Below are 15349 nucleotides of genomic sequence, written 5' to 3' on the forward strand. Positions count from 1 at the left end.
ACAGGATTTGATGCAATGCAAACTGCACAATGCACATTTTCCTTACACACTCCAGGAGTTCTGGCAATTGCAGCAGGGCTTAGAAAATTAGCAATGGTCATTAGGGGGTATGCTTGAGGACCCTTGTTTATGCAAATTCATAAAAATGCTTGAATCCAATAATATTTGGGAAAATCCTGGGGCTCATTCCCATCCTTGGCTGGACAGATACTGAGATGCTTTTACCTCTGAAGACACAGAGCCAAATCCCTCAGTCCTTGGTCACCCCAGTTTCACTGTCCAGTGGTGGTCTGTTGCACCCTTGACTGAGATGCATCAGGTCTGGCTCTGGACTGCCTACCTCCCAACACCTCACAGCTCTCTCTGTAATGTGCAATTCAAGCCAAAGCAGAGAAGCTTAGCGACCTGTGAGGAAACCACTTTGATTTTTAAAAGGGACAAGTTTACACTTATAGATGACTCTTAAAAGCCAAACAGATGTATTCTTGGGGCACTTTCTGCTCCAGAGAATGAAATTTGAGCCTGAAGAGTTCCACCATTTGTGATTTCAGACAGAACAAAGGAACTGAGAGTCTGATGGGCACTGCAGTCCAATTCATTCCATTGTAAAATCAAATGGCCACTCCAAACTATAGTCATATGAAATGGTGGCCTTGCTGAGGCAAGGCAGAAGCTCTGTAACTTGAAAGCTCAGGGTTCACATGGAGAGACATCTATTTTAACAACCATGGACACGGGCTAGCAAAGAGAAATAACTAGAGTACAAGAGAACACAGAAAAGAGAAAACCATCTTGGCTCAATAGCTTTCTGACTGCAAAGTTAGGCAGGCCATCATCCTGAAAAGAGTGAGTGCAGGGAGACTGACTGGGGAAAATAGGAATATAGGTGACAGGCAAGAACCACGGAGTTTTGGATAGCTATCTAGGAAAACGAACTTACATGAACGTCTTGTATTTGGGTTCAGAGCACCGGGTGAATGGAGACTGCTACTAATTACAAGACAGACACTTTTTTTTTTAAGACAGAGATATTTGAAGCTGTGTTCAAGCTTCACCGTTCACTGAATTAATTCCAAACTCTTCTTCCAACACACGATATTCTGTTCTGCTTCGTGTGATAATTGGGTAATGTGAATATTTGTGATTAATGTCACTTTTGTCTCATGCACCCTCCCAAGACAATATCTTTCAGGCATTAAGTGGTCTTTCATAGGTTCACATTCACTTGCAAGCTCTGTTGCTCCTCATGGCTGAGCAGAATGACATAGCTTGGTGCGTTATGCACTGTTAGCAAGAAGATGCATCTGGACAATCCTATAGTGGCTGGTCCTGGGTCTGGGAAGGATGATCAAAAGAACCAGGGTACTCACCCATTGAGCCACCATTTCCATTGCCTGACACACCACTGGACACACACTAAGGTATTGCTTCAGAATTTAGGGAGATGTCTTAGAGCCCCGAGATACATGTTTACTGCTATAATTATTATTTATTATTATTACCTTGACTGTTTCCATCCACCGTGGTTGTTTGACTTGATAGTACACAACGGACCGATATTCATTCATGGGCTTGTCCCCAGCTCCCACACAAATTGCATTCTGACCCAAGAAAAACAAAGAGAAAAAACACTACAGAATTGCCATTTTCTGTGCTTGGGCAATTTTGGTCCCACAGCCAACACTGACCTTAGGGTCTGGGAACCCCTCACCCCCCCGCCGTCACCAACTCTTCTGTCAGGTATCCTTCTACATTACAGATTTATACATGAACATCCCTGGCCCCTGGAGTGACAGCTGCTTAACTACAGAAATTCTATTACTTGCATTCTGGAAACCACTGGAGCGCACCAAAGCACTGATGTGACTGCCTTATTATAAATGGTAACCAGCCTTGGAGTTACTGCATGCTGCCAGTCTTATTAATCCTATTTGTTCCTTAAATCTGAATGTGCACAAAGTTTACAAACAGGCTCAGATCAGTCAAGCAGCAGCTCATTCTGATGGATCTGATGTTAACACAGAAGCTGGGAAAGGACTGGGAGCCTGGGCTGCAGAGAGCTGCAGGGGCAGAGGGGCTAAGGGAGCCCCACGGTTACCAAGCATCTTCTGGTATCAGGCCCATGCCAAGCACTGGGATATGGGCCTGAGTCAAATATTAAACCTGACATGACAGTTCACAGTTTGGGGGAGGGATTGTTGGATAAGCAGACAAATCACTAAAAAAAAAAAAAAAAAAAAAAAAAGGCAGACAAATCACTAAATAACACAATGTGATGGTAGACACATTTATGTCTTTGATATAATAGGTCACAGAGAAGGGACACTTAAGTGCAGTCTGAGAATCCAGGGCAGATTCTTAGAGGCGATGACAGGTGAGGATCTTGAAGAAAGATTCCAAGTTGTCTTTGAGCAGAAATGTGGGAAAGAGATTCCAAGCAGAGACTGAGCACAGAGCAAGCATACCTGTATAGGACATTTATTGTTTGTCATAAAAATCAACCTCACAATACCAAGGAAAATTATCTTCTGATAGAGTCTGTCAGCCCCTAATTCTACCTCTCTCTGTTCTTTCTAGTTGTTTGGCCCCCAAACAAGATCTAAGTTAGTGTCACCCAGAAAGGGGCCTAAGAATTTTACCTCCACTTTCCAGAGATTTAGGGACATAAAAATTGGTTTTAGAGCCCCAAGCTCCCAAATTGCAAAACTGCATGCTTCTGGGCATTTTTAGGATAACAGACTCCTCACCTCTTACCAGATTTCATCAGATTCATCAATGGATCCTTGACTCCATCCTCCCATCCCACGTCCACCCACCAGGTTAAATAACCAAAGTCGGCCAGTTAGAAGCACTCGAGGACCTCCTGAGAGAGAAGCTAACTTGTGGGAAGGAGAATCCTGCCTCTCTCACTGGGATTCTCCCTCTTTACTTCTGAGCTGGAGGGCAAGAATGATTGATGGAACTCACAGCCAAATCGAATCCATTTCAAAATAAGGATATAGTGTTCTTTCAGATTAACCTCTAAAAAAACAAGAATAACCAGTAAACTAAAAATAAGGAAAGACATTCTCTTGGTTTTCAGTGGGATGGAGTCTTTCAGAAATTTTTAAGCCTGAACTATAAACATGCTTTCAAAGTCTTTCTAACCATTTAGAGACTGCTTTTTGTCCACCATTATGCTGAGCCCTTTACATGTACTACCTCACTTAATCCAATCCTCACAACCACCACCAATGATCACTGCTATTATCTCCATTTCAAAACTGAGAAAACTGAGGCCCTGAGAGGTTGTTACTTGCCCAAAATGATAGCAGAGCTACCATACATTTCAGACCCACTATCTCTCTGTCCTTCCATACAAGCTAGATGCTTTCCAGCTTCCCAAGATTTATAATCCAGTGACATTTATGGGCTTAGAGTTTCTGTAGCTCCAGTGAATCCCATGTAGCTTATAAAATCTAAAACTACACATATATCTCTGGTAAAAGTAAAGTTGCAACTGATTCCCACAAAACTATCTTGGTGATGAAAATTTTTGATTGTCTAAGGCTATAGAAATAAAGATTCAGTATTACTTTGAGAAAGACCTAAGATTCTCACCTTCAACATCCCAGAGATAAAATTGAATGTTTCCACATGTGTCAAGAATCATGACCAGGGACTAAGCCCGGTTTTAGAGAAAATATAAATTTATATATGTCTCAAGTAAGCCTATTCAATAATTTGCCCAATTGCTCAGCCCCGTGGTCCCCAATTAGCAGTAAGAATTCCTAGTTGGTTTCAGGTCAGTTGAAGGCAATCTGAGTAGGAATCAGGAAGCCTAGAGGCTTTAATGCTGACTTAGTCTTGGTAGACATACCTTAGCAGGAGGAAAAGTCAGCCCCCTCATACAGGCCCTACTTACCTGGCAGTAATCACCTGAGGAACAAATGAGACCATGGATGTGAATGGACTTTAACAGCCAGAGTGTTCTACATCTATCAGGCTATATACTGGGAAGGGGCCAATTAGCATGCACAAGGCAAGAATCAAGCCGGAAGACTACTATACCTTTCTAGTAATAATGGCTAATTTTAATGAACACCTATTATGTAGCACCTCATTTGATGTTCACAAAAGCAAGGTGTTAACTGCTATTCTCCTACTATTCAGACAGAAAACTGTAGGCATAGAGAGATTACATAATTTGTTCAAAGTCATTCCGCTAATCCAGGCTGCACCGGAAATTGAACTTGGCTGCCTGGCCCCAGAGTTCATGGTCTTAACCACTATACTACCCTATTCTTCATGCTCTGCCTCTACCCTCATAAGCTAACTGGTCTCAGAAGAGCAGAGGTTCCTCAGCCTCGCATTGAAGTCTTCTCACTGGTCCTCAGACTTGCTTCTGGCATCCATCCCCATCAGATTGCCCATTTGCCTCGGTTCCTGCCAGTCGTTCTGCCTCCTGAACATTACCCCTCCTTCTTGTTTCCAAGTATTTACTGTATGCCAGGTGCTTTACTGCTACCATTTTGTTTAACTCACAACCCCATGAGGAGGAGATGATGATTCTTCTTTAACAGACAAATAATACTTGCCCAAGATTATGCAGATAGGAAGGGAGGTTGGGATTTGAACCTGATCTGTTTGATACCAGAACCCACCCCATTAGCTTCTCTGCTATGGCCCGTCCTGAACAAGGTTGCTAAAACCCCAAAGTGAGCCAAGGACAAGTGTAACCTACTCGCTCTGTCCTTGGCCCTGCTCTTCCAAGGGCAGTGTGCACCTGGAGCAGGAAAAGAAATAGATATCACTCAAGGGACTGTTCTCACAGGAACCTACCAGGATCAAGAGTGTTTGAGTGTGCTGCCTGACACTTAATTAGGCAGTAATATTTATTTCCGCAAATAAAGAAAGAACAGCCTCCCACAGGCTTCCTTAGCAATTTTCAATAGTCAGTCAGCTGAACTCCCCCATAACTTGCCTAATAGAGGAAACTGCAATTACCACCATGCCCCATAGTTACCTCTCCATTTCTGCCCCCAGAATACTTGCTTATATATTCATCTTTGATGAATGTGTCTGCTCAGCCTGGTTGGGTGTGACTGGAAAGGGTGGCAGAGGGTTGGAAGTAAGAATGGTTCAGAAGCGAGATAAAATGCCTGCTTTCCTGTTAACTGTTCCTTCTAATTTGTCCTTTGGCAACATTGAAGGCAAGTGTATCAGTGTTTTTAAAAATGAAGCTGAGGTTTAAAAGTTCTCCAACAGGTAGTTGGATAAAAATAACTTCAAAGCAATGGTCTATACGTTTGTGAAATGCAATTTCCCTTTCAGATAAAAACCCTTTGCTCTTCTTTTGTGTTCCTTTGAGCAGAGTGTCTCTCACTTACTTTACTTTTCAGAATCCAACAAAAAGAGGATGAGTTAGACACTTGGATTTTTGTTCAGCTAGATATTAATTAATAGGACCAATCTTTACCAACAAAAAGACAATGGGATTTCTTTAAATTCAAAAAATAATTATGAATCTTCTCAGAATTTGATAGAAGTGGTTATTAGCATCATTTTTTAAATTTATTTTATTTTTTAAAAAATATTTTATTTATTTATTCATGAGACACAGAGAGAGAGAGAGAGAGAGAGAGAGAGAGGCAGAGACACAGGCAAAGGGAGAAGCAGGCTCCATGCAGGGAGCCCGACATGGGACTAGATCCCAGGTCTCCAGAATCACACCCTGGACTGAAGGCAGCGTTAAACCCCTGAGCCACCCAGGCTGCCCTATTAGCATCATTTTTGAAAGGAGAAATAAACTGGAGGATTTTTTTTTTTTTTTAATGGATAGGCATTAGTGTCAAGTGTTTAAGAGGGCCCAAAACCTGGGCTCAAACCCCATCTCTGACATGTACAAAATTTACGACCTTGGGAAAGTTGTTTCCTTTGAAGGTTTAGTTTCCTCCTCTGTACAAATGCATCATACTTATCTCAGCATCTTGCATATAGTAATTCCTCTGTGAATGCTAGTTTCGTTCTTAGGTAGAGGGTAGCAAAATCTGCTTGAGTCCCAGGCCCCAAGGCTAGAGCAGATGACTTATCAATACTCACATCCCCACCCCACTGTGCTATCTAATCACCTACTGTGGCCTAAGAGGAATCTTTGCCCATGCTGAAACGGCTGCTGAGAGCTGATTTTATTTTCAGCTTAGGACTCCAAAATGAGAAATTGAGAAGCAGAACCCTCCCACACACTGGACACAATTGCTGACAACCTTAAAGGAAATATAAGTAAATAAATGTAAACACACATGAGAAATATTGTATAGGACATATGCTGTATAAATATTTATAGCAATGTGCTTTGCATTCTTGAATACACTGTGTTGGCCCTCTGGAGACCAATTACGAATAAGGCTTTCCACCAGAATTTCTAGCTGAGTGCTAGGGAGTTGGATTAAGCGTTGGGAATGTCTGTTTTGAGGCCATCCTGAGTCTCCACACCAGCCCAAGGCTCTGTATTGATCCTTTTTCTTGCCATGGATTTTGCCCAAATAAACCAGCTCAGGTTTCAATCAGAACAACATTTTAACAGCAAACAGCTGACCTGTAAGCTGAGGCCAAGCAAAAAAAAGGGGGGGGGGGAGGGGAGAATAAAAAAAAGAAAAAGAAGGGATCATGAAAGGAAAGAAACAGACACTGAAACACTGGTTTGATGTAAAGACAAAACAACATGAGGTCAAAAAAAAAAAAAAAAAACAAAAACAACATGAGGTCTTACTACAGGCCAGCATGCAAACCAAGTTCTAAAGATGTAGATCACGTTGCTCAAAGCCATCTCGAAGGCACCTGACATTTAGCGAGCACATTGGGATGGGAAAAGCAAATCTTTGTGAGCAGAAGCACCCAAGGCAGCCAGGGCACCCAGAGTAGCAGCAGAGTCCCTTACAGGCAGTGTTTTGCCATCCTCCGCGCACACACACATGATCACTTCCACGTTTCTCTGCGTGGTCTTGTTGTACTTGTCAAAGTCGCCTTGTAATAGAGTGATGTAGATGTCATTCCTGACATCCCCTGCAGGCAGAGGGAGAGAGAGACAAGAGTTGGTGTCTATGCCGCAGGAGAGACACTGACTAGAAGGCACAGGGAGTGGGGGTGTGAAGGCAAGTGCCCCACCTTACTGTCCACTAATGAAATTAAGATCAGACACATTTCAAAAAAAAGCATTGTTTCCTCATCAGGGAGGCTGGAGAAATAGGTAACAAGGGGATAGAAGAACACTAGGACATCAGTTGCAAAAAGGTAGGTGGGATGATCAAAATTGGCTGTGTTCTCTCCATTAAAATTATTGAATTTCCATCCTCTAGTGACACCTTCTGGGAAGGCAAAGGAAAGCTCCTTGGCCCATGAATAACAACCACAGTCCACAGTTGCAGCCACAGATCTTTTACTGTGCAGGAGCAGACAGAGTGATTTTGCGAGTATCCAAGGAACACGGGGGTCAGGAAGGAGGTTTGGAGGGTCTTCAGGAATGGGAGGCAATAAGAACTGAAAACCCCCCAGAGGAATGCACAAGGAATTGATGTCTCAGGTAAAACAGGTACAGCACAGGCCCCCAGTGGACGACTATACACTGTGAAAAGGAGTATATCAGTAAGAGCAGTTGTGGACACAAGTCTAAGGCAGGTTAAAGACAAAAAGGGAAGTTTTAAAACAGTGTTACTATATAATCTCATTTGTTTTTATTTTATTATACACACATTTGGACAATTTTAATAGTGGTTATTTCTGGAGGCAAAAATTTGAGAGAGCTTTTAACATTCCACTTTTTACCTTTTCATGCTATTTGAACATTTTACAACAGGCATGGAGTCCTCTGGTTATAAAAAAATTAGTTTAAAAATTTAAGAGAGTGACAATATTCTCCCCAAAAGAATAGAATCATTCTATATGTAGTAAAGTAGACAGGATGTCCATGATAAATTATTAAGTGATAAAGCAAGTTGTAGAACACTGTATAAAGTATATAGAGTAATGGTATATACAGCATATGAAGTGTGATCCCATCTGCGAGGGGAAAAAAGTGCATGTGTGTGTATCTATGTGTTTGTGTTTATTACATGAATGTATGGAAGATTTTGAGATATACAAGAATCCTTTTCAGTGGTTTCCTTCAGGCAGAGAAATAGAGAAAAGGCAGTAGAAAAAGAAGTGGTTGACTTTTTAAAAAGAAAATGTGATAAGCCAAACTACCACCACCCCCACTCCACCCCCAACCCCCACCCCAGGGGAAGGCCTAACCTGGCATAATGATCTCTGGGAAGCCCAGTTTCCTGGCCACCACAGTGGTCCTGTCCACCAAGTGTGGGTAGTCCTTGCGGATCTGAATGATGTCACCCACAAGCATCTTCATTGTCACCCAGAGGCCTGGAAGGGAATGCTCACCATGAAAAGCCCACTACAAGGTATTCTCAATCTCACCCTCTCATCTCTCCCTTTGGGCTCTTCCTGGAGAAGACCACTGGAAGCAGAGAGAAACAATTACAGATGCAGTGATCCAACCGAGAAGCAGGAAGGAAGGTGGAAAGCAGAGGTGCTCTGGAGCCAGACATCTGTTGGTCTGAATCGCACTGGTAACTTCCAACAGTGTCAGCTTCTGTCAAATTAATCCACCTCTCTAAGCCCAGTCTTTGTGGAATGGATACCATCTATCTCACAGAACTGTGGTAAGAATTAAATCAAATATGGAGATACATTAAGGTGCCTGACACATGAGAGATAGTCAGGATATATCAGTTCACCTCTTCTTTTGGGCACTAGAACATGCCTCCCCGATTCAGGAGATGTGGTTTCCATTTCCATAGATCACATGCTCCCATTTTTCACAACAGTCTTGTCTAGAAGGAAGGCTACATTTTCCAGGGTTTCGGATTTTGATCTGTTTTCCAAAGAATCAAGAACTCCCAAGCCAGAGCTGAGCCCACTCAGCACACCGTGGCACTGTACCTTGCCCTCCACTGTCTCCCTTGGAGGCTGTGACTTTGCCCAGCAGGCTGTGGAGAAAGTCATTCTCAGCTGTCACTCTGGGAAGGAAAAGAAAGCACAAAATGCTTGCATGGTACTCTCATGGGGTCCCCACCTTGTGGTTCCACGTGCTCCAGAAAGTTCCCAGCCCCTCCATACACCTTAGGTAAAAAGTGAGCCTGCCCATGCCAGCTCAGACAGCATACATGCCATCAGGAAACATATTTCTCGGGGCACCTGGGTGGCTCAGTCCATTAAACATCTATCTTTGGCTCAGGTCATGCTTCCAGAGGTTCTGGGATAGAGCCTCGGTCCGGATTCAGGCTCCCTGCTCAGCAGGGAATCTGCTTCTCCTGCTCCTTCTTCTCCTCCCTCCCACCTATGCACAAGCTCTTTCTTACTCTCAAATAAATAAAATCTTTTTTGAAAAAAAAGTAACATATTTCTCTTTTTCACAAAGCAACATGGGTCTGAGATTTGGGGATATCAGTGCTACAAGTAAAGGCCTTTTTTTTTTTCCCTCTAGAATGCTTTTAGAAAGGAAGGATTCCTCAGCACTCAAAAAAGAACGTCTGTTCAGCAAGGTGGCAAAGACTAGCTGCTCCTGTTCAGTCCTAATTACATACCTTAACTAGAGTCACTGACTTCATTACCAGTAACAAAACCTCATTCTCCTTGGACATCCTTGGGGTAACAAAGTAAGGATGATATTCTCAAACTGAGGGTCCTGCTTTCTCACAGAATCCTTTTAGGGCAGAAAAAGGACATTTATCCTTCTCACTACCCTCCTCTGAAGTCACAGATATTTCTATCCATGAGAACCAGGTGACAATTCCCTGTTATATATTCCTGATAAGCTGTTGCTTCACAGAGTTGTTGTTCCCGTATTACTTGTAATTAATGCATTAATCTTTTGTTGATTATCTGTTCATTACCCCATCTAAACATAAGCTCCATAAAGACCCGGCCATGTCTATCTTATTGACTGCTTCATACCCCATGCTTAACATAGCGCCCAGCCCCCTGCCAGCTTTCAATCACACTCTGTTGAATAAATAACAACTGAGGAATGAATGGGGGAAAAGCTGGTCTGTTCAAGTGCCTTGGCACTGAGATCATCATTTTCTTCCTGCTCTCTCTTCTTGGGAAGCGCCCCCAGGCCAATCAGGAACTGAGGGAAATCAGTTCACCTTGCTTTTGAGCAGCCCTCAATGAATAGGGGTGTGGTTTAAGAGAAAGGAGAGAAATGGGAAATCTCTCACGGGTGAAAAGGAATGAAGTGCTGCTTTTCTTCATCACTCTCTGCTTTCCCCTTGATGATGTCTGTTATGTCCATAACTAAAAACAAACAAAACAAACAAACAAACAAACAAAAACGGAAAGAAAAATCGATTAATGATTTATGGCCTCCCGCTCCCAGGAAATGATGTCAATGGGATGAGATTGTAGAAAAGAAAAAGTCTAAAAAGTCTAAAAAGGCAAAAAAAAAAAAAAAAAAAAAAGTCTAAAAAGGCAAGCAAGTCAGCATCAGACAGCAAGGGTTCATAATGTGCAGCACCTCACAAACACTTCTGGACAAAGCTGGCTGGAAGGTCAGCAGGCCACAGAAATATCCAAGAGATTGTGGTTTAGCAGAGGCAAAAAGTAAAGAGTCAGAACAGTGGCAATGAAATTAAACAAGTAGGTTTGGATTTGACATATATGCATTGGATGCCTATAGTGCCTAAAAAACCCAAGCACAATGACCCCCTATGGGACCTAAGAATCTACTCACCTCCTTTTCATAAACATGCTCATATGCACAGATATATGACTATAGGATCTTTGAACCCTGCAATTCCAGAAGGATCCTGAATCCTCTGAAACTTTTCCTTAAATTAGCCACTAAAGGTCCATAAAACCAAAGTAAAGAACTGCATTAGAGAGGGGATTATAGAAATGAATGTGAGGGCAAGGGAGAGGCATGAAGAAAATTTAGTCAAATATAGCACAGACCCTAAAAGCGTAATACCTCAAACCCTCCAGGCCCTGGTCAGGAACCATTAAAACCATTGAGGTAATAATCTTCCAGTGACTACATCTAGCTATTTGAATTTATTCCTCACCCACTCTCAGTGAGCATAGTTTGGGTAGAGCAATCTCTTGTTCATAGGACTTGCCCAATCAGAGGACCAAAGTAAGTGCTTAGGGGATGAGCACATGGCCTATGTTCATGCTCCTGAGGCTTCTACTAAAACTCAGGGAAAGAGGTGAATTACTAAACTGGTAGGATTGAAGCTTGGAACAGCTGGCCCACATTTTATGAACTAATTGAAGAGTCATCTTCAGAATAAACAAGAGGACATAGGAGCTGAAAGATAGTGAGATATAAATTTGAGTTCCTGGATCCAGCTATGCCTGAAGCAATATATGGTTGAACCTTTCTGTTACACCATTGTTGTCACCTGAAAACAAAAGAGAGCAGACTACAGATAGGGACAAAGGCACATCTTAAGGTAAGGTTCAAGGACCCCTACTGCCCTTAACAGGTACATTGTGATGTCAGGAGTATCTCTTATATAGAATCAGCATTTCAGAGCAGGGCACGAATGAATCAGGTTGAAGTCTCTCATTTTTCAGATAATGAAATTAAGGCCCTGGAAAAAAATGTTTGCCCAAGGTCACCTAGTTAGCTAACTAGCAATAATGTCTGGTTAAAAAACCAGTTAGCTCATTATAAGCTAACTTCTTCCACCCCACCACTTTGCAAGCAGTGCCAGGAGACTAGTTGGAGAGCCAACTGGTTTGTGAATACAGATCAGGGTACCTTGAAAGGAAGAACCTAAAACTGTCGGTTTATTTTTTATTTTTATTTTAAAGATTTTATTTATTTATTCAGAGAGACATGCAGAGAGAGGCAGAGACACAGGCAGAGGAAGAAGCAGGCTCCATGCAAGGAGCCAGATTCAGGACTTGATCCCAGGACTCCAGGATCACGACCTGAGCTGAAGGCAGATGCTCAACCGTTGAGCCACCCAGGCATCCCAAAACTGTTGGTTTAGATATGATATAGAAGAATTATAAATGGTACATGACTAAAAATATATATTTTAATAAAAAGAAATAAAACTGGCATATCAATTGCTATTTCCACAGGTCTTTATTTTTATTTTTATTATTTTTTTGTTAAATATTTTATTTATTTATTCATGAGAGGTACAGAGAGAGAGGCAGAGACACTGGCAGAGGGAGAAGCAGGCTCCATGCAGGGAGCCTGATGTGGGACTCAATCCTGGGACTCCAGGATCATGCCCTGGACCAAAGGCAGGTGCTTTACACTGAGCCACCCAGGGATCCCTCCACAGGTCTTTAAATGGTCTTTTAATAAAAAAGGGTACTTTAAAGTGGGTTAATTAAAAGAAAATATATTAGGTAAATAATAATGCCAGTTATAGTTAAATAACAAAAACCATAAAAGTGGAACAAGAATGATGAATTTTTGGAAACTCCAAGAGAGAACTAAGGCTTAGAGAAAAATGCAGAGGTGAGGTTGCTTTTGAGCAACCTCATTTGGTCACACTGACTCTCCAAATGTCCACTTCCATCTGGAATTTAGATGTGTGGCCAGTGACTCATTCTGTGTAACTGCATTTCCTGTCCTGGATATTTTTTTAAAAAATGATTTGCTCCTCATAATTAGATCGCACTCGTACTGTTCTTCCTTCTTCACCACGCTGGGGAGCAAAGGCGACAACTGCTCAGACAGCACCATGCTCCCAATGCTCTGCTGCAGACACAAGGAATCTATTATTCACTGCCTTCATCATAAATCTGGACCTAGTCACCAATTATTTTGGTTTAGTCACCAGAAATGTAGGTATTAGGAGATTTCTGGTATAAATTTGGTGGTGGGGGGGCAGGGAGGAGAGGGAAAGAAATAATCTTTAAAATTCAGCAGTATAAAATTTGCATTTCGATAAAAGTTAATGGTGTGTAGTGTGTCATTACCTGCCACCCCAAAGGGCCGCCTCAGTCCTTGCGTGCACTTCTTTGTATTAGTATCCTTGAGATCCATCTTCCCAACTCGGACTATTTGACAAATCAAGTAAATTTTATCCCTGTTGAGATCTTTGTTTCCGAGATCCTGTAAGGCAGGAAATGAATAGTTACATATCATGCATTTTAAGAAGTAGAAAAGAAAGCCTACTAATAGTAAATTGTGGGGATGTACTTAGCACTTAGTGTACATGGAACAATCATACAATTAGTCCTGGGAAAGGTAGAAATTAAGAGGATCACAACCATTTCATTGATAAGAAAGGTGAGTTTTAGGAAGGAAACTGAGTGACAGGTCCCTGGTGTTCAATCCTAATTCTTCAATTTCAAACTAATAGGGGGAGAAGGATAGAAGTACAATATCACTTATACAGGCAGCATTTCCTACATGTCAACTGATGGATACAAATGGCATTTTCTACAAATGACTTCATCTGTCTCATCACTGCTCAGCACCACTGAGGGAGAAAGCAAAAGAAGAGGGGAAAAAATCCCAATAGTTACCATTTACTGAGCACCTCGATGTATGTATATCATTCAGGAATGGGTTGTTGTAGCACCAAACAGTCCCAGCATCTCAGAGCTTATAAGACTACATACATTTTTACTTCTAGATCAGCCTACCTTTCCAATGCAGATGGCTGGAGCATTGCCAATGAGTGGGGCCTCATTTACCTACCCTGAGCTCCTAGCTGACAGATGATCCATCTTATCTCAACAGGTGCTTCCACTGTCCCCACAGCAGGAGAAGAGAAAGTGGCAAATCACTTACTGGCTCTTAAAGCTTCCACTCAGAATGGACATATCACTTTGGCTTGCATTTCAGTGACCAAAGCAAGGGAGGTGGCCAAAGCAAACTTCAAGGGGGACGTCGGAGCACACTCAAGTATGTGTCTTGAAGGAAGAACACTGACATGGTGAACTACACTAATGCATCATGCACTGTGCTAAATTTTTCATAAGCCATGGTCTTGTTTGTTCCTCAACAACTCTCTAAGGTAGATACATTATTGCATCCCCCATTTTACAGATGAGAACTAGGCTAGGTTGTGGTGCTTAGTGGTTGGCCAAACACTAGTCTAGATGTTGCTGTGAAGGTATTTCGTAGGTCTGATGAACATCAGTTGACTTTAAGTCAAGAAGATTATCTATCATAATGTAGATGTGCCTCATCCAATCAGTTGAAGGTCTTAAAGCCTCTTCATGTTGTACCTCCAGTACCCAAACCTGAAGTTTTCTAGTAAAGAAGAAATTCTGCCTCAAGACAGACAAATTCTGCCTCAGAAACCCTGTCTGAGTTTCAGGTCTGCTGGCCAGCCAGTCAGATTTCAAACTTGCCAGCCCCCACAATCACAGGAGCCAAATCCTTAGAATACATCTATCCGTATATCCTATTGGTTCAGGTTCTCTGGAGGACTATTGACTGATACAAGGGCTGTCCTTTTACCAGCTGGGGGAATGGACATCTGCTTCCCTACTCTCCAAATTCTCCCTGTGGGGCAGAGGGGAAGGGAAGACAAGGGAAAGAGGGCTTTCCGACGAAGGAAGCTCAGCCACTCATTTATATCCCCTGCCCTGCTCTGTAGGCACCTGAATTTAAGATCCCAATTACCTCACCTGCAGATGGTTGGACATCCTTTTCTCTGGCCTGTCTGACTCCTTCCTCCCACCCACCCTGAAATCCCCTACAAATGTATCTTTAGAAGCCATGTTCATTATTTCACTTCTGTCCCCACAACAACAGTACTAGCTCCCTATTTTCTACCCTATTAGTGCTAATCTTCCCCAACTGACGTGAAAGTTCACAGACATAATGTATTTCCAGCTGTCCTAGCCAACCAATTCCCCACTATTCTCTGCATGTAAGTACTCTATTTTTGTCACAAAGATTCCTTTATTGCTCCACAAACACATGACGCTCACTTTCAACTCGCTCTTTCTTCCTAAGCCCCCTGTCCACATCTCTGCCTCAGATACCTGCCTCTTATTCCTCTGTATATCCGAATCATTCCCATCCTGAAGACCTCAAGTTTTGTTTCCTTTATAATGACGTCTGTCCTTAATTACTTCTCTTGTCTCATTAGGAATTTTCATGTTTTTGAAATATCTAGTTTGGTAACTTTCAGAGGCATTCCAGAACCACAAAGGCCCTGGCATCTGAAAAGATCCTTCCTAGATGTTATGGGCTGAATTATGTCCCCTCATAATTCATGTGCTGAAGTCCTAACCCCTGGCACCTCGAAAATGTATTTGGATATAGGGCCTTCCAAGAGGTGGTTAAGCTAAAGTGAGGTTATGCAATGACTGGTGTCCTTCTAAG

General features: G+C 42.3%; 1 protein-coding gene across 1 annotated transcript in view; it reads right to left on the minus strand.

The window, feature by feature from the left end:
- Nucleotides 1–15349, minus strand: part of DOCK2 (dedicator of cytokinesis 2) — a 397882-nt gene that overhangs the window by 331958 nt on the left and 50575 nt on the right. Inside the window, exons 10-15 of the mRNA XM_038534784.1 lie at nt 12982–13117; nt 10257–10332; nt 8977–9053; nt 8272–8397; nt 6920–7044; nt 1503–1601 (exon numbers count right to left, since the gene is read on the minus strand). Coding sequence (XP_038390712.1) covers nt 1503–1601; nt 6920–7044; nt 8272–8397; nt 8977–9053; nt 10257–10332; nt 12982–13117 — 639 coding nt within the window. The remainder of the gene's footprint in view (nt 1–1502; nt 1602–6919; nt 7045–8271; nt 8398–8976; nt 9054–10256; nt 10333–12981; nt 13118–15349) is intronic.

This window comes from Canis lupus, chromosome 4 (assembly GCF_011100685.1).
Source record: "Canis lupus familiaris isolate Mischka breed German Shepherd chromosome 4, alternate assembly UU_Cfam_GSD_1.0, whole genome shotgun sequence".
NCBI lineage: Eukaryota > Metazoa > Chordata > Mammalia > Carnivora > Canidae > Canis > Canis lupus.